We start from the raw sequence: 23874 nt of genomic DNA on the forward strand, positions 1-23874 counted from the left end.
TGCACCAACCTGTAATTCCAAGACCTGTACATCCTGTACAAGTGAGTGTCTGCATTGCGACACGAGTTTGTAAATAATGAAGTATTTATTCTATAATGAGTAGAGAAAAAGTTGAATATATAAAAAAATAAATATATATACAGTAAAAAAAACAAAATAAAACAAAATTTGTATACTATTTGGTTTCATCATAATCAAACCCTGAAATAATACACCATATTCCTTTAGAAATCTTTCATCTTTCAGTGCAAATAAATTGCATTTTGCATATTAAACCTTGGGGAAATTACTCTATAGCAGGGAGGATGCTACTCCTGTATTGCTGGCTGCTGATTTTAGTAGAAGACTCGTTAAAATATTTTTTTCAGTTAGTAGCTCAGTGATGAAATTTTGCAATGACATACAACTTCTCATGAATTAGAGCAAGAGCAGTAATTGACATGGATTCATATTCTATCCGTTTTCAATACCCGCTTAATCCAAGTCAGGACTGCTGCCACAAACGAGACAGACAACCACAGACAGACACATTCTATCCTCGGGTCAATTTAGAATCACTAACATCAGTGGTTTTGGACGGTGGAAGGAAGCCGCAGTTCCCAGAGAGAACATTAAAACTCCACACTCAAAACATTCCTATTTAAGAAAAATACAAACTGTCATCCAAATCATATTCTAATCCGTTCCTTATTAGTGTAAATGTGTCTATGATCAATTCATTAAACCTCACATCTCTTTACTGTGGGTGCACATATAGGATATGTAGCACGTGCACATAGTAGCACCCAACAGCCTCTCGTTTGATTATAGTCTGATAACAGATTCCAAAATAAAGACATCCATACTTTCTCATGTTACAAGGCTAAAACCAACTAAAGTCGCAATGTGGTCATTTATCAGCGTTCCTATCCCAAAGTACTGATGTATATACACACTACACAACATGTCCAAACTTTCCAGCAGCAAGAACAGCTCAAACATTTAAATGATCAGCTAGAAGCTGTGTGAGAGACTCAAGAGTTCAGAAAATAATCTTCTACCTTTCAAAATTTTTGTACCTAGTGGATTGTGGAAACTTTTAAAATGTTTTTTGTCACATGCTGTCATTTTTGCACATAAACGAGATGCTGCAAAATCACAAAACTCAACCCTCCCCCCCCACTCATGTTAAATAGCAGTCAGATACGTCTCAGGCTCCCCGCTTGGTTTTCAATGCTCGATGCTTGCTGGAAACACAGAGCTTTGAAAACTGATATCAGATGGTGCTTTTATAATTCTATTGTACAAGCATTAATGACTTTCCTGTCTGAGCCTCTTTCCTACAGACACAAAGTCTGACACCAAATCTCAAGAGTGGCCTGACTTCTGCTCTGAATTCTCATGCAGGGTAACAGCACCTGAAAAGCCATGAGTGGGTAAAGTAATGGCGCTCCGCAGGTGAGTCACATTGTGGTTTTTTGGATGGCTTATTCAGGAACTCTTTGTGTGTTTATGGAAACAGATGATGAGCAAACGCTTCAAGAATTAATCGTCATAATGTGTGGGGAAAGACAGGAACAGGTGGCAGTATTTTGGTTTATCTCAGTCCCTGGAGACTGATTACTTTTAATGGGATCCACAAATACATTCAAAGTTCACTGATAAAGGTGTATGACAGCGTCATTAGATCTGGCTCTAGTGAGTATACCAGTATACCAGCATGCTATCTCACAAAACAAAGTGGTGAGACGGAACAAATGTTTACACAGCTGCTTTTGATTTTAATTTCAGACTAGGGCTTCTCTCCTTGAGTCCCCGTGCCGTCGCTGAGCCTCACAGATTTCCAGCTGGTCTGTTAAGTATGAGGTCTTACAAAAAGCCCAGCCCCTAGGAAAGATGCTCCAACTGTCCATTCTGGATATTCTTCTCAATTAACAAAGCCGCCACGGTAATACAAGAGTCTAAACAGGTGTACCTGAACGCAAGCTCCAAGTGGGGGCCGCCTTGTCTCCAAGGCAACAGAGGACAAACAATAGCATTAGACTGAGAGTTCCCACGGGGATGATATGGGAACCACCATACAGGACACTTGCTTCAGTGGTTTTAATCTCTCAGGTTGCACTGCAGCACACACAAAAGTACTGCTTGTTATATCATGGACTACATGCTGGATATACACATATTCATCTTGTTGATTTTGAAACTACTAGGCCACTATTAAGAGCATAATATGCTATTTTTACTTAAGTTCCAAAAAGTTGAATAAGTAACGTTTCTGTTTGTCATTGCTGAATAAATCAATTCCTTTTAAATTCATTTGAGTTTTGATTCATACAAATACAATGTATTTAAATGCATCCATTTTATCTCCCATTTTATTTTAATTTATTGCATTGCAGTAGAAATTACTGTCCTTTATAAAGCCTCCCTTATTAGAAAGTGGTTTACGTGAGTGATCATGCATTGTCAAGGTTAAACTATTTAAAAACATTCAAACTATTTGAAGCATTCAAATATTTCCTACAGACGAATGCATTGAACAAAACACGTGGCTTATTTTATAACTTTAGTAGCTCAATATGACTCTCTGTGTCTGTGTGGACTGAAGAGAGCCACAGGATGGAAATGTAACCAAATAAAGAAAAGATGGAGTCAGGGGTGATTTGGTAGCTCTCTTCCTTTTATGGTCATGTAGTGTGCGAGGGGAGGGGAGGGGCGTGCCTGCTGCGTAACGTCATCAACGTGCTGCGGACACCCGGAAGCGCTGTAAAATGATCATGTTTAACCGAAGTTAGCGATATTTTTTGACAAGTTCCTGATATTTATTTACAAATTCGTCATATTGAGTCAGAGTCAGCCTGTATTCTGTGTAGCAGACTGAAGATGAGTGGGAATCAAAAAGAAAAGGTAAGGAAGCCACTCATAAGGTGTTTTAAACAGATGGGTTTTCTAGAAGCTTTTCTCTCCTCCAGGGAACCCGTTGCTTACCTTTTCTCCTAAATTCAGGACTTTGCAGCCCTGAAGGAGGAGGGAAACACTCTTTTCAAGGCAGGAGACATGCAGGGCGCTGTCTGCTGTTACACCAAAGCACTGAAGCTAACTGAGAGCCAGGTAGACAGTGCTGTTCTGTACCGAAACCGCTCTGCCTGCTACCTTAAACTGGAGGACTACAGCAAAGCAGAGACTGATGCCTCCAAAGGTGTGAAATTATCTGTATATTGAAGAAATCATAACATTACTCAAAGAGACTGAACTTTTCATAATGGGTAACCTTTTTACCTGGTAATGCATGTGCAATATGGACGTCCAGATTGTTTTCCTATGACTTAATTAAGGTTTGTTAATATATAAGACTGTGGAACACCAAAAATATAGATCCCTGGATTACTTTTGTTGCCACAAAGCACAGCTATTAGAAGAAAAAAAAAACATAAAGCAGTTGTTTAGTTAATAAGAGGTTAATACAGACCAGGTGTGTTAAGAACAACTTATTCAACGGAAATAGAGGTACCCTGATTAAATTGTAATAGAATAATATTACCTGTGTGGAATATACCCCACGAAAAGTCAAAAGTAGTTTGGTTAAACTGTACTTAAGTATAAGTAACTATTTTGTGAGCTCCAGATTCTCTAGGCTTGCACACTGGGATGGAGCATGTAACACGATTGTTTCTTTACAAAATAGTCTTTAAACTGTAAGCTGAATTACAAATGATAGCTAGTGGCCATTATTATGGATACATTTAAAATTCATTGGCTGCACACAGGTGACAGCATTGTAAAATTCTTCACCCATCTTGTTGTTTGAACAACTATGAATGCTGTCACCTTCCTTGTACTTGAGGGTCTCTTCAAACTCGGCCAAATATCACTGTTTTTCTTAGTTTCTGCTGAAAGTGACTGACATGCAGCAGATTTTTCTGTATGTTGGTGCTACTGTGTATTTAAATACATAATTTAGTGCAAGCACACCAGTTATCAACCATGTTAGAATAACAGACCAAATGTAGTTTATAACCTCCATCCCTCTAACAGACCAAGGCCTTAACGGTCAAAATGAAATAAACTTGCCACTTTCCCATTAAATGTGTTGTCCTTGATGGAGGAAGCTCCTCATAACAAGCAAATGTTTGTAAGATGATAGGCATCATTCTGGGAACTGTTGCATTACCTTTATCTTTGACTGATCGAGGGTTTAATATTCACAGCTATAGTGAATGTGAAACTGTTTTTCCCCTTTTCAGCACTCGACACAGACCAAGGTGACGTGAAAGCAAGGTTTCGGAGGGCCCAGGCTTTTCAGAAGCTTGGGCGGCTTGACCAGGCCTTTCTGGATGCTCAGAGATGTGCCCAGCTGGAGCCCAAAAACAGAGCTTTCCAGGACCTACTCAGACAACTGGGAGCACAGATTCAGCAAAAAGTAATGCGATATTGATTAGGTTGTGTGAGGGTTTGTCTTGTATCTGAAGCTGAATCCTGATGAAACTGCTGCATATATAAGTCTTTTCTTCTAACCGCTTAGTCGGCACAGATGAACTCCACAGATGCCCGGGTGCAGCAAATGTTCTCCCTCCTCTTAGATGCTTCAGCGAAAGACTCAGATCGACAGAAGGCAAGGATGGCTCATACGGCTTGACAAATCTGTTTATTTTGCCCTTTATATATTTGGTTTTTTTTTTATGAATCTGTGAAGCTGTATTTCACCAAAATAATGCAATACTTTAATCATTTTCAGGCAGCTCAGAATCTAGTGGTTCTATCTCGAGAGGAGGCAGGAGCGGAGCAGATCTTTCGCAACGATGGAGTGAAGCTAATACAGAAGCTTCTCCAGTTGAAGCAAGAGGATGTTGTCCTTTCAGCTATCAGGACATTAGTGGGGTTGTGCACAGGACATCAGTCAAGAGTAAGTGTGAAAATCACCTCCAAAGTTCATCGTGTCAACTTTAAAGTAACTTTTCACAGGTATAAAAAGTTGTGTTTTTGTCATTGTAAAGCACAAATGACAAGCAAAGCATGGTAATAGTAGGAATAATCTCCCTGTGTTATGTCTTTTAGTTTATATGCATTCTTGTTTGCATTCATCATTTAGTCTGTTTGACCGTTTATTAGCAGATAAGATCCACAATGCTGACATCTACTGTTTTATTTCCAGACTATGGCTATAGTGAATGAGCTGGGAATGGACCAGCTGTGTACGGTAATGGGGTCGGGAGCCTCCACTGTGTCTCTGGCTGCCTGCCACCTACTGCAGGTGATGTTTGAGGCTCTTACAGAGGGCATGAAAAGAGAGATTAGAGGGAAGGATGAAGCTATTCTTCCTGGTGAGTTTGGACTCTAGTGCTGTTTATATTTGGAGTTGGCAACACTCATGAAGGTCGACATATAATGGATGTTTTTGTGTGTAGCAGTTCTCTGTGGTAATCCCTTTGTCTGAATTTTACACAGAACCATCCAAGGAGCTACGCTCAATGTTACGGCACCTTTTGGAAATGATGCCATCATCTAATGTGTCGGGGCCAGGCAGAGACAGCGCCATCAACCTCCTGGTCAAACAAGTCCCCCGCAAGTCCTTGAAAAACCCTGACAACACCCTCACGTTATGGGTGATAGACCAGGGTATGAAGCACACCTGCATGCCATCACATATTTATCCTATCCTAACGCTGTGATGGGTGGTAAACAACCCTCTCCTCTCACGTAAACCTGTGGCATTTCCATGAGAAGGAGAGATGTTTTCCAAGCCTGTTTTTTTTTTAAAAATTGGTTGTCTCTGGCACCATTTCGGCCAGATTTCTGAGCTATTTGTTCTCCTGCAGGGCTGAAGAAAATCCTGCAGGTGGCCGGGACTGTTCCTGAGCTCTCAGAGGGTCCACCTCTTACGGACAACAGTCACATGAGCTGCTCTGTGTTGCTCAGCAAACTCTATGATGACTTGAAGAGTGACAAAGAGAGGGAGAACTTCACCAAACTTTGTGAAGAATATATTCAGTGAGTTGACCATTAACTGCTCATTACCACAACAATGTATTAGAACGGAAGTCCATATATAAGATCCTCATCCCAAAAACTACACTCCATGATTAATTCTTCTAATCCTTTGTCTTCTTGGTAGGGAACACTTTAGCCAACTTGGCCTAGGCGCGAAGCTGCGGGCCATCCAGACAGTCTCGGTGCTCCTTCAGGGCCCGAGCGATGTGGGCAACAGAACTCTGGAAATGTCAGGCATGATGGATGCTGTGATCTCTCTCTGTGCCTCCGAAGATGTAATTCACCAGCAGGTCGCGGTGGAGGCTCTCATCCATGCTGCAGGCAAAGCCAAGAGAGCCTCCTTCATCACAGCCAACGGCGTGGCCCTTCTGAAGGACCTCTACAAGAAGAGCGAGAATGACAGGATACGTGTAAGAGCTCTCGTGGTAAGTGCTGCAGAGAGTTGTGGAAAATAACATCCCGAGTTAATGATGAAACTAAATATTTTGTATGGATTACTACACAGGGTTTGTGCAAGCTTGGATCAGCAGGAGGGACAGATTTCAGTATGAAGCAGTTTGCAGAGGGATCCACTCTGAAGCTCGCCAAGCAGTGCAGGAAGTATGGTTGCTGAATATTGAACTTGGAATAGATTAAGAGAGATGTGTTACTTCTTATCTTAATAGTTGCACTGCTTTGCTGAAGAAAACTGTTATTCTAGGACTGAATATAAGAGGAATGCTTTTTTTCTGTCAGGTGGCTGTGTAATGAGTCTCTGCCCCCAACCTCACGCCGCTGGTCTGTGGAAGGTCTCGCCTACCTCACCTTTGATGCTGACGTGAAGGAAGACTTGGTGGAAGACAAGAATGCTCTCCAGGGCATGTTTGAACTGGCAAAGGTTTAAATGATCATTGCATTTGTGGGATTTGTTTTTTATACTTACCATACACATAGAAAACAAGTCAGACAAGGGTCGAATCAACAAGCATCACTGTGCTCTCAAAGTTTGATTATGGTGTCATTTTTTTTTTTCTTCTGCTTTATTTGTATGTTTGTGCAGTCTGAAGATAAAACGGTTCTCTTTGCTGTGGGCTCGACATTAGTGAACTGCACAAACAGCTATGATGTGGAGAAACCAGACCCGCAAATGGTGGAGCTGGCCAAGTATGCAAAGCAGCACGTGCCTGAGGAACATCCAAAGGTACTTTTTTTTTTTTTTTTTAAATCCTTCTCTTTTTCATTTAGAGCCAATGTCACAAAATATCTTTGGGGGGAATAATTTATTCTACTGCCAACACTTCCTTCTATGTCTTTAGGTATTTTAAAAAGGGATTGTTTTGCTTGAATCTTTCTGCCTTTTTCTGTCAGGATGCACCTTCTCATGTTGAGAAAAGGCTGGTTAAGCTACTGGAAGCTGGTGTTGTGTCTGCGCTGGTGTGTATGGTCAAACAGGAGAGTCCTGCACTCACTGAGGCTTGTAAGGAATGCATTGCGAGGTAAGAAAAGTAAATAGTTGGATTTTTTTCACTGACTATTCTCCAGTTCCATTTTCTGGTTTAACAACCTTTGTCACGACAGAGTGTTCTTGGCTTTGGTGGAACGGCAGGAAGACAGAGGAACAGTGGTGGCCCACGGTGGAGGAAAGGTATAAAACCCTGATCAATATTAATGGTTGAACCTGCACTTTGATCTAAAGGTTAATGATTTGTGTTTTTGCTGTACTCTACAGGCTTTGATCCCCCTTGCAACTGAAAACACAGATGTAGGAAAAGTCAAAGCTTCACAAGCCCTGGCAAAAATAGCAATTACATCTAATCCTGAGATTGCCTTTCCAGGAGAGAGGGTAAAAGTACAATCATTAATACAAAGCACTTCGGTTAAAAAAAAATTCAATATATGTTATTCTTTAATATGGCCTTGCATGTTGTTGACAGATCTATGAGGTGGTGCGACCACTGGTGCACCTTTTGAGTCTTGAGTGCACGTTGCTGCAGAACTTCGAAGCACTAATGGCTCTGACCAACTTGGCTGGCATCAGCGAGAGACTCAGGTTGGCCAGTAGGGGGAAGTCTCTCCCTAAGAATACATGGACACAGCAGGCTGTTTAGTTTACAGGCTTTTATTCCTTTCAAGCCTTACATTTAGTCTCCTTATGTCCATTTAATTATCTAATAGTCATATTCTCATAACAGTGTCTAGAGTTTTGAATTGGATCCTTTTTTTTTTTCTTTCATAGACAAAAGATAATAATGGAAAAAGCTATGCCAAAAATTGAGGGCTACATGTTTGAAGAACACGACCTGGTTAGAGCATCTGCCACAGAGTGCATGTGTAATTTGGTTTTAAGTACAGAGGTAAGGCATATCTTTAATCATATTAAAATCTATTGAATACATCTAAAGACAATGAAAAACTTACCAAAATGTGGTGTGTCCACAGGTGCAGAAGCTTTACCTGGCCACAGGGAACGATCGGCTGAAGCTGCTCGTGCTTTACAGCGGTGAAGAGGACGAAAGGCTCCGGAGAGCTGCTGCAGGAACTCTGGCCATGCTGACGGCCGAACAGCCTGAGCTCTGTGCCCGCATCCCAGGAACTGTAAGGAAACAACATTTTCACATGCTGCTATTTCTCTGTACCTCTTTTGAAGCTCACGGCTCCCATTGCCATCTCTTCTCAGACGAGCCATTGGTTGGAGATTGTGCAGGCTCTGCTGCTCAGTGAAATATACGACCTACGTCATCGCGGAGTGGTCATAGTTCACAACATGATGCAGGCAGAGAAAAGTCTGGCTGAGACACTCATGGAGAGCGAAGCTCTGGAGATTCTTTCTGTCCTCTCAAAGGGGGGAGAGGGCACTTCAGCTCATGTGTCCAAGGTTGCCCAGAACTGTCTGGATAAAGCAGTAGAGTACGGCATCATCAAAAGCGGGGAAAGAAAGGAAAAGAGCAATGGAACTGAAACCTGAAAACACAGCTGGAGAGTGGAGAGGTGCTTCCTGGATGTTTTAAGTGCTTTAAGAATTATTTTGGATGAGTGAAGTCATTTCATATTTAGCACAAATGGGTTCTTGGAATATATACGTCTTAACAACAAACAAAAAAATACAGTAAAAAAAAACCCAATAAGGAATTTAATGAAGTAAATTAAAGTGAAAATATTGCAAATATACAACGATAAAACCACAGACAGATAAGTAACATCATCTTGTTAAAATGCAATGTTCAGCCGAGAAAACCTCAATCCTGGCATTCACATAGATGTTACTATGACACTTACCACTGATTACCTAAACAATTTTATTGACCAGTTACCAGTTATCTGATAGAATGACATTAGAGTGAAGTGAGCCCAGTACACTTAAGATCCCAATTCATAATGCACAGGGCACAGAGGATTTATTGCCAATGTCCCAGTACCACACACACACTCCTGAACATCCTCTGTGCTTAGTCCTCGCCCTGAATGGTCAGAGATTTTCTTAGGTCGGGTTTTGTGACAAATACTGTCACATCGTTTGTATGCTTGTGTTCTTCCTCCAAAAATCTTTATTCCACTTGATGACCAATAACTGATCTAAAATGTATTTCTTTACTCAAGATGACTTTATGTTGATTGTTCAAAAATTGTTTTTGTTATTATTCGTACGACTATACTGTCCTTAATTTCAACTGTACACACTACACTATTTTTGCAATGTTTTACCTTTACTAGCTAAACCACATATTCACAATATCAGTTTTTGGTTGTTGTTTTTTAAGCGTTCACAATTATCATTCTTATTGCATTCCTAGTGTGGTACATGTATGATCTGCTGTTTTTATCTTTTAGATTGAACACATGGACAGAAAAATAAAACTCCTGTACCAGAATATTGTCCCATCTCTGTCGAGTTACGTAGCTTGGCATTCACAGTGTCGTAAAGACTGGTAACAGCGCATGCGCAGGACTTCCTGTTGCGTTACTGCGGGTTTAACGTTGCTGACAAATGCAGTGCGCCGCTCGGGAAATATCTACGGGAAGCCAATAAAGTGGTGAAGAGAGATTAAAATGCGCTGGTTCGGATTTGGCTTCAACGCTTTCGGACAAATATGTGTCCAGGAGATATTAGATACAGACGAAAAAAGAGACGCTATCGAGGAAGTCAAAGTGAGCAGTCCAACAGAGCTGAAGAGTCATGTGGACAAAAGTGGCTGCTGCTTTAAGACGGGTCAAATCAGAGCAAGTTGGAGTCGAAGAGCATCTTTGCATTTAGATGGTGAATCAGTCAAATAGAAAACAACTATTGCTTCAGCCCGCGGTAGATCTGGAGGTAGAAAAACGACCATGATGTCACACTATTTATTTACACACAAACTCGTTGTTTTCTCCCTGTCCGTTCCTCTAGGGGACAGATGCGTCCATCTGGCAGGTTTTGGATCGTCCGCCGATGAGTCCTGCAGGGCCTGTGTGGCAGAGAGCCGTGGCTGTACAGATGCGCATGTCAGTGAATCGCACCTTTCAGTCGCTTTCCCAGACAGGATTGAACACTGGGATCTGCAGAGGAAGGATAAAACTCCATCATGGACTATGGAGATCAATACCCACTCAGAGAGTTCTGGTAATGGGTATTTATATTTATCTTGTACTGCTGACAGACACCTGAAACGTATTTATCAAATGACAACACTCCTTTTTGCAGCAGCAGCAGCTGTGAAATTGCCACTGGTCCCAGGCGGTTACATAGCCTCAAAACCTCCCTTCTTCCGCTCTTTGTCACCTCTCTTGCAAGCCAAGAGCCTGACACTGGGTGGCGAGCATGCCGTCCTTCTCACTGCTGCTGGAGCTGTCTACACCTGGGGGCAAGGCAGGTAGAGCTAATACTGACAGGTAATGGCAACATGATCCCCAACACCCTCATATGTCTATTGAATTGTTTGCGTGTGTGGGCACGGGCTCTTTTGACAGCCATGGTCAGTTGGGGCACGGAGGACTCCTCTCTGAGGAGGAGCCCAGGATAGTGGAGGCGCTCTGGGGGATGCCTATGAGCTCTGTGGCTGCAGGAGGCTGGCACTCTGTCTGCATTAGTGGTGAGAAGAAAAAAAAATAAAAAAATTCAACATCCTCGTTGCAAAGAACAACATGAAAGGCTTGAGTGGGAAATAAAAATACATGCAGTGACTCTTCTTCTCAGATGGAGGAGATCTCTATGTGTGGGGCTGGAATGAGAGCGGCCAGCTTGGACTTCCATCTCGAGGTCTGAGGAAAGCTTCACAACAGAGAAGTGGCCAACAAGCAGGTTCGTCATAGTTAAACGTAAGGGCTCGGTAAAAGCAGAATGATGATTGCCAGAATCTGCTCACCATGCTGAAAATAATGCTGGCTTTGAAGCAGCATTGGCAGATGAGCCGTCCCCAATAATTACAGTGAAATGTCACTTTCTGTAAATTCTGTTAGGGTGATTTTTGTTACCACTTTAAAGTGGCATTTCCTCTAAAGTCTTGTTTCCGCTGACTGTACCGGACAGGAGAATTGTGCCAAGATGTCGGCACATCTGGTGAGGAGCTACATCAGGGAGAGAAACATGAAGAAGTGTTCATTTCAATCCAGGCCTTCCCGGCTCTGCTGGATGTCACTCCGTCGTGTGAACTCAGAGCAGTCGGCTGTGGCTCGCGTCATACAGCTGCAGTAACGAGTAAGAAAGCTCTTTATAAATTAGGTTTGCATCGACACACACTTTCGGGTGGATTTCATGCTACTGTAATTTCTATCGTGTCGTTTATTCTGATTTCAGCCACAGGTGATCTCTACACTTGGGGGTGGGGTAAGTTTGGAATACAAAACAAAAACAAAAAAAGGGCAATGTAAATCTATCTTACAGGACTGTCAATCAAACTAGGGTTAAATATGATGACATATCGTTTTTTTTTTAAGTATGTGATGAGCTTTTCTGAGTGCCTCTCCTTGTCTCATCTTTTCAGGCGAATATGGCCAACTTGGACATCAAACACTTAACAGTTTAGATGAGCCTCAGCGTGTGGAGTTTTTCAGGGTGGAGCAGTTGCATGTGGTGGGTGTGGAGTGTGGACACTGGAACACCTTTGCTGCAGTTGTCCAAAGAGGAAGTACTTGCACCTAAAAATACAACAGAATCCCCAAATGAACACTAAAGGTGAACTTTGGACAAAACACCAGGAAGTGTAAATTATTCCAACAGATACTTTGACCCTTGGGAATAAACCTATTTTGTAATCTATATTTTTGTAATCTGTAATCTATGTGATTATTTAAAAAAAAAAAAAAAGGCACAGAGTACTTTGTGTGCATTTTTAATTATTTTACAGATGTTAAAAAAATGACTTTTATAGTCTGATACATAAAAGAGTCAAAACAGTAAAATCCACAGGTTAATATAATTTAAGGCAAGTATTTAAAAATCGACCGACATAAAATTAGACAAAGTTAAAAGAAATAAAAAGGAGGTGCATTTCTACAGCCCATTGGAGGTCTTCACAGCACAATCTTGAAAGAACTGTGGAAAGAAAAAAAAAGCTGTGAGTGAGCAAAACGACCCAGAGTGGAATGTATTTTGGTGACAAACGAAATCCGATTTCTAATCACCTGACAAAGTCTGGTGATCTTGAAATGACATGCTGAAACTCGGAGAGGTTCACAGTCCCATCCTTGTCGATGTCTGACTCTTCGAGAATCTAAAAACAAGAAAGGGAATCAACGGTTAGCTCCACGGATGCCTCAATCTACCACGCTGCCACCACACGCAGTTTCAACCGGCCAGTGTACCTCCCTGCACCTTACACCAAAAGTAAAGGCAACTCACATTGTTGATGAGCTGTCTCATCTCTTCGGTACTTAGTCTCGTTTCTTCCGTCTCACCAGTCAAGCAGTTAACCAGCTTTTCCAGATCGCCGAAGTCAAGGGTTCCATCATCATCAAAGTCTGAAAATGTCAAACTGGCCGTCACACTGATTGACAGCCTCACGTACACAATCAACACACTCGTGTTTTTTTTTTTATCATCTTATTTACCAAAAATACGAAATGCATAGTGGGATTTGATCTCCAGAGTAGCAGAGTCGCTGAAGGCACTCAAAAGATCCAAGAAGTCTTCAAATGTGAGGCTTCCATCTTTATGTTCAGATGTTGAGAACACACAGCAGATTCTTTTCTTGAAAGGGTTGGCCTGTGACAGGAACAAGTACAAGGGTCAGTACATGTGAGCAGTTCTTTTATCAGTCTCTTCCTCCAGTTCACAAATCAAAGGATCTGCCCTAATACCGTGGGAAAGAAATAAGAAAATCATGCAACATATTTCCATTTAACATATTTGTTACCTTAAGCTCAGGCAGAGTAAGAATCGTGTCCATTGGTACTCTGGCATTTGGAATATCTTTCTCCTCTTTAGAGAGCAGTTCTGTGAATCTCTTGTGAGCGCTAAAAGAAAAACCAAAGCAGCCAGACCTTTATCATGTATCACAATAAACTGACGGAATAAATGGCCTTGTCTTGTACACATGTCGTCACTTACAGAAGAATTTCTTGTTTTGTCAGGAAGGTCAGCTCCTAAAAGTAGATCAAAGTTTTATTGGAAAGACAACAATCGCACTGACCTGAAATCCCTCCCTCCCTCCAGGAATATGTATAAAACTATCATATTAAGCGCGATGGCATGTTACCGTATGTTTAGTTTAAAGCAAATACTACTGTTGTTCAGATGAATAGACTCTAATAGTGTTGTTTTAGCATCAAACGTTAGGCTATTACGTTTATTCTCGGGTTTTTTTTAGTTTTTTTTTTACGGGTGTGAATTGCTCCAAACTTTGGCCGCTCGGTTATTGAAAACACGACCAATAAGTCCGTGAACACTTACCTGGTATTCTGACAGCAGATCCTTTCCGAGTTGACTGGCCGTAGTTCCCATTTAGTACCCTTAGTCTCGAATATCCCCTTTTGTTTTCGTAAAAAGTTACTCAACGAACTCCAACACGGTTAAGGTGTTTTGCGTTACTTACTTCCGGCTTCTGACAAGCTCTTCCCCGTTCCTCTTCTTTGGTGTAGCTACGTACGGGTTTCCATAGTGACGTAGTTAAAGTTTTTTTTTTTTTTTTTTTAAATGGTGCGAGAAAGTTTTTATAATTTTTATTTATTGAAGTAAACAATAAGGCGATATAACAGAAAAAGAAAGTAACAAAAAAATGACCTATGAAGACTGAGCGCTATCAAATAAATAAACATACAGAGAAGAAAAAACGGTTTTTAGAAACATTAGATCGGACACATTTTGCATCACGACTATAAAGATTAAGATCAGATTTATTGTCATGCATACACACGAAATTCTCCTCCGCTTTTAACCCATCCAGTTTGGCACCTGTTGACACACTCATGCACAGGGTCACACACTCGTAGACCTTCCGGTTATTGGACGACCGACTCTAACCACGGCCGCCCTAAAAGGTTATTTAAGTCTAAAATTCAATCAAAAAGCTGCCCCAAATATTTAAATAAAATGAGCTTTGGCAAAGTCAGTGTTTTAGTGCACTTTAAAAAATATATATATATCTATAAAAGCATCAAAAACAGGAGAAATTTTCAAAAACGACATTCATGAATGAAAAAAACTTTGCTAAAATAATTACATCATTAAGACCAAATTCTGCTATTTTATTTTCCAACCGAAGACCCAGTCGTATTATTTAAAATGTTAGAGGTGGACATATTTGTTTTTTGCAGGTTAACCGCTTCTGATAAGCTGTCCAAAAGTCTTTGGATTTATTACAGGCATAAAAGATGTTCAGCTGTATCCATATCAGAATTACAGAATGGGCATGTGTTAACCTCGATGTTAAATTTGTTATGGAGAAAATCATTGGATGGGTAAATAACATTCAAAACGGTGTCAGAAAGTGTTGGAGGGACCTGGTGGAAACCTGTGTTCATAGATTTAAAAGCTTTCCCAGTTGATGTCCTTAACTCCTGACAGAAATCCAGTAAAAGTCGTGGGATGTTTAACCTAATGCAGCATTCAAGAGTTTGAAAGTACAATTTGTGTTCAGATTCAAGATCGTGTTACAGTTACCTCTGTTGTATAATGATGTTTTTTCCATGTAACTACAGTTGTTCTGTTGTTCAGTGTTTCAAAGAAGTTGTTTTTTGTTTTACTTTCTTTATTTTTCCTGTTGGTGACCATACATTCTCATGTCCATACACATAAAAAACATGCAGAAAATTTTGAATGATTTACCAACAAGCTAGCCTGTCACCCCAATTCATTTAAAATCTATTATTTACCAATATTTGGACGATGCAGTATTTATCTCAGAATCCATACTTTTACCTACTTTTACTTTTACTAAATGATCTGGTTACTTTTTCCACCACTGAGTAAAACTAATATATTTTCACAGCATTGTCTTGCAAATTTATTGTAGTTTAAAAAAAAACAAAAAACAGCAACATACCTGCATTTTATTCTAAAAAAAAAACCTGCCATTCATTATGCTTACTAGAAAAAACACTTCAAAAGTTTCTCAAAAAACTCAACAATTGGAGCTTTTGCTTTAGTTATTAGACCATACATATTCATTCAGTAATAAAAAAAATAAAAAAAGTTTCTATTGTACTCGAATCTCAAATATTTCCAACAAAACATACAACAGGAAAGAAAAATGAACGCAGATCTTGTCAGATAATCAGGTAATTATTATTTCAACATTGGAAAGGAAACACACTAAGCTCCTGGGTTTGTCTCCCACTCTGTTGTATCTGGAATAAAAACAAAAAAAGGCAGAGGTAGAATTCAAATAGTATGTAGAATATTTTGCAGGTGAAATTATGTGTTTATCATGGTGAAATTATACCTGCCATTTTTGTTCCCTCTTTGGTCTCAGCTGGAACCCCAATGCCATATTCATTTTCACCAGTGACTCTGAAGAAGTATATTCCTCCTTCTTCCAGGTCAGACACCCTGTAGGACAATCGGCGGCATTTGTCCGTGAGTCTTTTCCACCCTTGTCTGCCAATGTCCCGTATGTCTACATGGTAATTTTTCACAGGGGCTCCCCCCTCATTTTCAGGGATGTCCCAAGTAACAGTGACAGAGTTCTTGGTCACATCTTTGACTGTGATGTGAGTCGGAGGACCTGGTGTATCCAGAACCCTCACATTCAGGGTCAAAGATACAGATCCAGCCCCGTTTTGCAGTTTAACAGTGTATTTGCCAGAATCATCACGTGTTGCCTGTTCCACTGTAATAGAGGTGACAGAGCAACTGGTGTTGATAATTCCTCTGACCCTCAGATCTACATCTGCTTTGTCCCACGATACGCTTGGAGCAGGTTTGCCTTTAAAAGGAGCCGTCAAAGTGAAGGAACTGCCGTCTTTAACAAGCAGAGTCTTCCTCATCTCCGGGCTAATGTCGAACCTAGGCTCCTCCTCTCTCTCCATGGCAACTTCAGGATCTGTTTCAGGGCTGGGTTCACTGACACCTATCTTATTAATGGATCTGACGGTGAAAACATATTCTCCTCCTAGTGTGAGTCCAGTTACTGTAAACTCTGTCTTCTCTGTGTTGTGAACACCAACAGCCCACTCTTCTTCTGTGGATTTTCTGAATTCAACTTTGTATCCTGTTACTGGCGCCCCACCATCAAACAGCGGCTTGTTCCAAGTCAGAGTGATTGAGGACCTGGATGAGTCAGTTATAGTAGGCTTTGCTGGAGGGGAAGGTAGAAACTTTGGGTCTTCTGCCAGCGCCAGAGGACATGGTAGACTGGGCTCACTTAGACCAGCAGTATTCTCAGCAAAGACCCTGAATTCATACTCACAACCCTCATGCAGGCCAGAAGCTTTGACTCGTAGGTCGTAGACTGGTTTCTTATTGACTCTGACCCAACGGACACCTTGCTTCTCTCTTTTCTCTATAATGTAACCACTGATACGGCTACCACCGTCAGAGGCAGGCCTCTTCCAACAGATAGTCATAGCTTCATTGGTAGCACTCGTGACCTCAACATCCATCGGAGAAGATGGCACAGTGAAGGGATCCATGGCCTTGTTTGGCTCACTTTCTAATGTCTCCCCCTCCCCATATTTATTCACTGCCCTCACCCTAAACAGGTATTCATTTCCTTTAATCAGCTTGGTTATCTTACAAGTAGTTGCCATCATGTCACCATACACAAGGGTCCATGCAACACGGCTGGTTTCACACTTCTCGACAATGTAATGCATGATCTCAGCACCACCAGTCTCATGAGGGGGTCCCCAGGAGAGAGTACATTTTTCTGCACACAATCCAGACACTTTCAGGGGTCCAGCAGGAGGACCTGGCCTGTCCAGCACCTTGCAGTGGACAACCTTAGATGTGGTACCTCCTGTGTTCTGCAGGGTAAGAGTATACTGTCCAGAGTCTTTCCTAACACTATCTCTGATAAGGAGAGAGGTATGTGATTTTGTTGCAGTTATCTCAATCCTCCCCTTGCTGCCAATATTTCTTCCATTTTTCAGCCAAAACACAGTTGGGTTAGGGCGGCCCGAGATGTCAGCATCTATTCTTAGAAGGTCGCCAGCTCTGACAACCACTACCTGTCTAAACCTTTCATCCAAGGTAATTTTGGGTGGCTCCACATCATGCTGTACTGTAACAGGTCCGGTGGTTTCAGAGGGTGCACTCAAGAGCTCGGCGGCATTCTTTGCAATAACACGAAAATCATACTGTTCATCCTCTGTGAGGCCAGTCACTTCAAAGAATGTGTCCAGTAAATTTGTGAAGTTGCACTTAAGCCAGCAACTATCCGGCAGTTCTTTGCGCTCAACAGTGTAACCTGTTATTTTAGCACCACCATCATATTCTGGTTTGTCCCATGAGAGTGAAACTGAGGTGTTAGTTATATTTGTGACTGTGAGATTGCAGGGAGGATCACACTGGTCCCTTGCTGCCACAGGTTCAGATGGCTTACTGCAGCATCCAACACCTGCCATATTCTCAGCACAGACCCGGAATTCATATATCAGACCCTCTTCAACATTCGTCACCTTGTACTGGTTCTCAGTCACTGGGATTCTGTTTAGCTTTGTCCACAGAATACTGCTTTGATCTTTGCTCTCAATATGATAACCAATGATAGGGTTGCCGCCATCGCTGTCTGGTTTGCTCCAAGCAATGACCATTAGAGACTTTGAGGCCTCCACAATATGGAGGTTGGTTGGTGGACTCGGTGGCTTGAAGGGATACTGGGCAACAACAGATTCTGTTTCAACAAACTGGCTCTTTCCATAGCGATTCTCTGCAGCAACACGGAACTGATATTCTGTGCCCTGAGTCAAACGGCAAATTTTGATAGATAATCTTGCAACTGTAGCTGAAACGGTCTGCCATATTGTGCTGCCTGTATCTCTTTTCTCGACGACATAATTAGTAATTTGACAACCACCGGTGTAAAGTGGCGACTGCCATGACAGAGATACAAAGTCAGCACTCACATCATCCACATTGAGGTCAGTTGGTGGTCCAGGTCTTTCGAAGACATTCACAAAGATTTCAGCTGATGTGGTTCCAACAACGTTGGTCAAGGTCACCTCATACACACCAACATCTATCCTAGTTGCGTCTTTGATAAACATCTGAGTTGTGGAGTCAGATGTGTGCACATTTACCCTGCTTGTCTCTTTCACTATGTTGCCTTCTTTTTTCCATACTGCTGTTGGAGATGGCACACCCTTGATAGGAACATCAATCTTCAGATCATTCCCTGCCTTCACACTAAATGTGTTGGACAGCAGATTGATGACAGGCTCAGCACTTGTATCCCTTACTATAACAGGTGCCAACAGGGACTTTGGTTCACTGCTTCCCTTTTCATTCACAGCACTCACTCTGAAGAAATACTCCTTTCCTTTTATCAGACTGTTAACGGTCACTTCTAGTGCTTTACTCTTGGAATATTCTGTCCATGTTTCATCTCCCTTGGCTTGCATTTCTACAATGTAACATGTGATTTTGCTCCCTCCATCATGATCAGGCTTCTCCCAAGAGAGTTTTGCACTCTCGCAAGTGACATCGCTGAGCTTAATTTTACCAGGAGGCAGAGGAGCCTCTGACACTTTAATAGCCTCAGGGGTCTCCGCTGGTTGTCCAGTGCCATATTCGTTTACTGCCAGGACACGGAAATAATAGAAGCAACCTTCCTGTAGATTGTCAATCTTGTAGGAATTCCTTACACAGTTGCTACAGATGCTTGTGAATGCTTTTCTGGCCTCCTCTCGCTTTTCTACAATGTAATGAGAAATCTTTGCTCCTCCATCAATAAGGGGTGGCTCCCAGGTGATGGACACAGAGTCTCTCTTTACATCCTTTACCACTAAATTTATTGGTGCACTGGGAGAGTCCAACACTCTAACGTTGATGAACGCTGATTTGGAGCCACTGCAGTTCTCAGCAGTCAATACATACTTTCCACTGTCATTTCTGTTGACATTCTCTATCAGAAACACAGTGTAGGAGCTTGTCACCTCAATCTGAGCACGCTGACTTACAGTGCCACCTTCCTTTGACCATTTAACCTCTGGCTCTGGCTTTCCTTTGATGGTAACAAAGAGACTTAAGGTGGAACAGGCTCGAACATTGACTATCTTCCTCAAGGTAGAGTCCAGTTCAATCTCAGGAGCCTCGACTTTCTCAGCCACTAGCACAGACTCTGCTAGATCCACATGCTCCCCAACTCCAGCTGAATTTACGGCACGTATGCGAAAATTGTATTCTGAATTTTCTCTGAGTCTATTGACAGTGTAGTTTGTGTCCTCTACACCTGTTCTTGGCGTGCATGTAATCCATTCATCTTCTGCTGCTTCTTTCATCTCAACTACAAATCCCCTGATGGTTGCTCCACCATCATAGATAGGCTTTGACCATGTGAGAGATACTGTACTGTTGGAATAGTCTGTCACTTTGGGGTTGGTAGGTGGACCAGGAGGATAAGTAACCTCACATATCTTTATATACTCACTTGGTTCACTAGGTGCACCCACACCAGCCGCATTTTCCGCAAGAACTCTAAACTGATAGTGATGTCCCTCTGTGAGCCCTGTACAACGGAAACGCAAGTCATTTAGCCTTCTCTTGTTGCACTTGGTCCATCGAACACCCTCTTTGTCACGTTTTTCCAGGATGTAGCCATCAATCTCTGAGCCTCCATCACTCTCAGGCCTTTCCCATGTCAATACTACGGAGTCACCATTCACAGCACTGGCTGTAGGGGTTGAAGGTGCACTTGGTGTTGTAAAAGGATTTTGTGCAACGAAAGGCTCAGATTCCAGAAATTCACCAACACCATATTTATTCACAGCAGCAATTCTGAAAATGTATTCTTTGCCAGGCACCAGTTTCGTCACTTTGTAACTTACTGCTTCAACATGAGGTTCCACCCCTGTCCACGTGACACGGCTGGTTTCCCTTTTTTCAATGGTATAGTGGGTGACAGTGGCACCTCCATCATTCAGCGGGTGGTTCCAGTGAAGACTGCACTTTTCTGCACTCACAACTTTGACCTTCAGAGGTCCATCAGGAGGGCCTGGTTTATCTAAAACCTTCACATTAACTGAAACAGATGAAGTTCCACCAATGTTACAGAGGCTCAAGACAAAGGGCCCCCCGTCCACACGTATGCAGTCCCTGACAATGAGAGTTGTATGAGTGAGAGTGTTTTTGAACTCCATTCTCGGCGTGACTTTGTCAATTTCTCTTCCATCTTTCAGCCACGCTACTTCTGGAAGAGGCTTTCCAAAGTAATCTGCATCAACAACAAATGTCTCCCCAGCCTGAACAACAACAGTAGTCTTGAACTTGGGATCAATGATTGCAGTGGGTGCTTCAATAACATCCTGAGCAAGAATAATTACAGTTTCTGAGGGTGTACTCCACACGCCGGCAGCATTCTTAGCTGTTACCCTAAACTCATAACTCTGACCTCCTGTCAGACCTGTGACACTGAACACATTTTCAATCACATTGGTGAAGTTTGCCTTCATCCACCTGCCATCTGGGAGCTCTTTCTTTTCAATAACATACCCTGTAATATTGCTTCCGCCATCACATTTGGGTTTTTCCCACTGAAGTGTGATATTCTCCCTGGTTATGACAACAGCTTCAGGTTTACCAGGTGGATCACAGGGGTCTCTTGCCACAGAGCATTCAGATGTCTTACTACATGGGCTGAGCCCAGCAATATTTTCAGCAAAGACTCTGAATTCATACTCAATGCCTTCCTCCAGCCCGCTTGTTTTGAAGCGAGTCTCCGATATAACAAACTTGTTCAACTTGGTCCATAAAATGCTGTTTTTCTCTTTCCGCTCAAGGTGATAGCCAATGACGGGGCTGCCCCCATCTCTGCCTGGGGGCTCCCACTCAACCACCATGCTATACTTTGTCACAGTGGACACATAGGGGGTGCCGGGAGCAGCAGGTACACTAAATGGATACTGTGCCATCACAATCGGAGACGTGATTGCAGGACTTTTTCCATATCTATTTTCTGCAAACACTCTGAACTGATATTCACTTCCTGTCTTCAGCTTGGTGACTTTGATTGTGGTTCTTACTGTTGTTGCTGACACAGTCTGCCACTCTGTACTTGTAGTATCCCGTTTCTCAACGTTGTAGTTGTCTAGCTGACAGCCTCCTGTATACTCGGGTGGCTCCCAAGAGATAGTAACATAGTCAGAACTGATCTCATCAATCTTCACAGGCCCTTTAGGCGGATCAGGCTTTTCAAGAACAACCACAGTGACTTCTCCTGTGTATTTTCCAGCACTGTTGCTTGCTGTGACGGAGTACTGACCAGAGTGCTCCCTGGCAGCGTGTCTGATATGAAGGACGGTTGATAATGCCGCAGTTAAAAGCTCTAGCCTTGATGTCTCTTTCACTGCTTGACCATCTCTTTTCCATTCAATCTTTGGTGCTGGGCGTCCAACAACAGGGATCTCTACTTTCAACGCTTCACCATTCTTTACCGTGAATGTATTAAAAGTTATCTGGAGTTTTGGCTTAATAGCATTTTCTTTATCGGCGGCAGAGTCAAGCTGATTCTGAGGATTGTTAGATAGATTTTCAGCAGGAGAAGCCGACTGACCTGGAGTGGGAAAAGATGAGCGTCATTCAAAGAGCAACATTAGATTACATCACTGCAGAGAAAAGGTATATTTCAGTGAACACACATTAGCCTATTGAGTGAATTCATATTGAAATATGGAAAAATATTTTTTCTTCCGGGTGAGAGATGAGGCGCAGCCACATCTCACTTTGTGCCTCTTGTCATTAATAACACATTTCATGAAACCTGGTAAAAAGGCAGAGCACAACCAAAGGAAAGAACCTATTAAGCAGACTGGGATTACTTTTGTTAAAAATGTGAAACTTAGCATTGGCTTTTGTGGAGAAGGCAATCAAGGAGTGTCCCTCTACTTTAACCTTGTTGAATGTGCTATTGTTTATTTAATTTCTTAAAATTTCAAATATCAAAAAGAGGAAGGCAAGCCCAAATCTATAACATAACCATAATAAAGATGCTATTAAACTGCAGCTTAAACTAGTGCATTGATGATGTGAGTCTATCTTAGTAAGGAGGACGATAGCAACGTGACAAAAATATCAAGTACAAAGGTCTTTTTACTGTTGTTCTCATCTATACTCAAACAAGTGAGATGATTTTTTTTTACTTTCAAAACTCTAAACACTAGTTTCCTGTTAATTCAGGACAAAGCTATCTTGGCTAAATCCTGACAGAATAAATGCCCAAACATACCTTGGACATTGAGCGTGGAAGACGATGAAACCCCTTCCGTGTGCTCTGCATCAGGCTCTTGTGTCATATTTACATTTAAAGTCTGAGCTGTTTCTTCAGCTTTATATCCCACCTAAAAGATGGAAAGGGACAAAATTGCCAGAGAGGGTCAGATTAAAGACAAGGAAACACTGACATGGTACAATGTGTTTCTCTCTTCTTTCTAAAACTGGTTATTTAAACATAGAAAGTAACTTTATACCCATGTTAAATTGGTTACACATTAATTTCAGCAGTGTTTTTAGAAACTTTTCAACAAGTACGTAGGTTCTCTTGGTGAGTGTTATGTGTTAGTAACAGAAACACTGGGTGATGTTAAAAATAACTTGAGTTGCAGTAAAGCAGACTGCCATCTGCTCGGTCAAACAGATGAAAGTCTATGATTATCTAACTCTTAAAGCTAGCCATTAAACATTTCACTTTAAGAGGACACCAAAAGGAACACTTACTAAAATAAAAGTAAGTCTTATGATAGTAAAATTCACACTGTGCTATATTATAATCACTTTTAATATATAGATCCTTAAAAAATAAGTAATTACTTACTTCATCTTTGCTTTGTTCCATCTTTTTATCTTACTTGAATGTACTTGTATGTACTCAAAATCAAGCTTGCTCAGATGGTAAACTAAGATAAACTGAGAGGGGTGAGTCCCCAAACTCATAAGCAGACATTCAAAGCTCTGCCAGTCACTGCCTGGTTTATCTACATGAGCAAGCAGTGACTTAAAATAAGCATGGCTGGATTGGTCAGCTGCTCATTCTTTCAAAGTTAGTTATGTGGGTCAGCAACGAAAAACTGGGGAGTTACTCAGCAGTTAAATATATTGTGCTCCTTCTCTTGCATTAAAATTTACCACATGACTTCACAAATAAGATATCTTCTTAATATATATGTGAGTGTATTTTCGTGAGAATGCAGGTGATTATTTCAACACACGGGTCGTCTTTAAAAAACAAAAAGTAAAAATAAATCAGATGAACCAAAACAATCATGTAAAAGACAAAATATAAGTGTGTAAAATCTGTCATCAGTACTATACACTGTATGTAACAAAACAGAATGTGTAAACTGGTTGTTGTCCACGTGAACAGT

General features: G+C 41.5%; 4 protein-coding genes across 5 annotated transcripts; 2 read left to right on the forward strand and 2 right to left on the reverse strand.

Moving 5' to 3' along the window:
- The first annotated feature begins 2721 nt into the window (after nt 1-2721).
- unc45a (unc-45 myosin chaperone A) lies at nt 2722-9815 on the forward strand. Its single transcript, XM_075469555.1, has 19 exons — nt 2722-2886; nt 2986-3178; nt 4224-4399; nt 4502-4591; nt 4715-4882; nt 5132-5300; nt 5425-5595; nt 5796-5967; nt 6092-6392; nt 6473-6567; nt 6703-6844; nt 7007-7147; nt 7315-7442; nt 7525-7591; nt 7676-7789; nt 7881-7996; nt 8183-8300; nt 8386-8541; nt 8624-9815. Exons 1-19 carry the CDS (start codon nt 2863-2865, stop codon nt 8909-8911), a joined length of 2829 nt encoding a protein of 942 aa, XP_075325670.1. The 5' UTR covers nt 2722-2862; the 3' UTR covers nt 8912-9815.
- Nucleotides 9816-9903: 88 nt separating this feature from the next.
- On the forward strand, nt 9904-12879 carry rccd1 (RCC1 domain containing 1). Of its 2 annotated transcripts, none has more exons than XM_075469557.1 (8): nt 9904-10201; nt 10331-10543; nt 10625-10793; nt 10891-11012; nt 11117-11221; nt 11450-11617; nt 11717-11746; nt 11904-12879. In XM_075469557.1, the coding sequence occupies exons 1-8, from the start codon at nt 9994-9996 to the stop codon at nt 12059-12061; spliced, it is 1173 nt and encodes a 390-aa protein (XP_075325672.1). In that variant the 5' UTR covers nt 9904-9993; the 3' UTR covers nt 12062-12879. The 2 variants fall into 2 exon arrangements, with proteins under 2 accessions (XP_075325672.1, XP_075325673.1); XM_075469558.1 differs by having other exon boundaries at nt 10628-10793.
- On the reverse strand, nt 12236-13996 carry cib1 (calcium and integrin binding 1 (calmyrin)). Its single transcript, XM_075469559.1, has 7 exons — nt 13811-13996; nt 13469-13503; nt 13275-13374; nt 12970-13123; nt 12761-12879; nt 12544-12632; nt 12236-12454 (listed from the first exon to the last, which is right to left on the reverse strand). The coding sequence occupies exons 1-7, from the start codon at nt 13859-13861 to the stop codon at nt 12433-12435; spliced, it is 570 nt and encodes a 189-aa protein (XP_075325674.1). The 5' UTR covers nt 13862-13996; the 3' UTR covers nt 12236-12432.
- A 509-nt stretch (nt 13997-14505) lies between these two features.
- Nucleotides 14506-23486, reverse strand: LOC142383811 (titin-like). The gene is made up of 4 exons (XM_075469556.1): nt 23325-23486; nt 22740-22851; nt 15801-22067; nt 14506-15705 (listed from the first exon to the last, which is right to left on the reverse strand). The coding sequence occupies exons 1-4, from the start codon at nt 23343-23345 to the stop codon at nt 15671-15673; spliced, it is 6435 nt and encodes a 2144-aa protein (XP_075325671.1). The 5' UTR covers nt 23346-23486; the 3' UTR covers nt 14506-15670.
- Between the last annotated feature and the right edge of the window lie 388 nt (nt 23487-23874).

Source organism: Odontesthes bonariensis, chromosome 7, assembly GCF_027942865.1.
Source record: "Odontesthes bonariensis isolate fOdoBon6 chromosome 7, fOdoBon6.hap1, whole genome shotgun sequence".
Taxonomy (NCBI): Eukaryota; Metazoa; Chordata; class Actinopteri; order Atheriniformes; family Atherinopsidae; genus Odontesthes; species Odontesthes bonariensis.

Coding starts and splice junctions, on each gene's coding strand:
- cib1 (XM_075469559.1), bottom strand. CDS start 13,861: ATGGGAACTACGGCCAGTCAACTCGGAAAGGATCTGCTGTCAGAATAC. Junction 12,880..12,969: donor CTATGCATTTCGTATTTTTG/GTAAATAAGATG, acceptor TGACATTTTCAG/ACTTTGATGATGATGGAACC. Junction 12,455..12,543: donor AGATCACCAGACTTTGTCAG/GTGATTAGAAAT, acceptor TTCTTTCCACAG/TTCTTTCAAGATTGTGCTGT.
- rccd1 (XM_075469557.1), top strand. CDS start 9,994: ATGCGCTGGTTCGGATTTGGCTTCAACGCTTTCGGACAAATATGTGTC. Junction 10,544..10,624: donor TACCCACTCAGAGAGTTCTG/GTAATGGGTATT, acceptor TCCTTTTTGCAG/CAGCAGCAGCTGTGAAATTG. Junction 11,747..11,903: donor TCTCTACACTTGGGGGTGGG/GTAAGTTTGGAA, acceptor TCATCTTTTCAG/GCGAATATGGCCAACTTGGA.
- unc45a (XM_075469555.1), top strand. CDS start 2,863: ATGAGTGGGAATCAAAAAGAAAAG. Junction 4,400..4,501: donor GAGCACAGATTCAGCAAAAA/GTAATGCGATAT, acceptor CTAACCGCTTAG/TCGGCACAGATGAACTCCAC. Junction 5,596..5,795: donor GTTATGGGTGATAGACCAGG/GTATGAAGCACA, acceptor GTTCTCCTGCAG/GGCTGAAGAAAATCCTGCAG.
- LOC142383811 (XM_075469556.1), bottom strand. CDS start 23,345: ATGGAACAAAGCAAAGATGAA. Junction 22,068..22,739: donor TTCCACGCTCAATGTCCAAG/GTATGTTTGGGC, acceptor TTCCCACTCCAG/GTCAGTCGGCTTCTCCTGCT. Junction 15,706..15,800: donor AGAGGGAACAAAAATGGCAG/GTATAATTTCAC, acceptor TTTTTATTCCAG/ATACAACAGAGTGGGAGACA.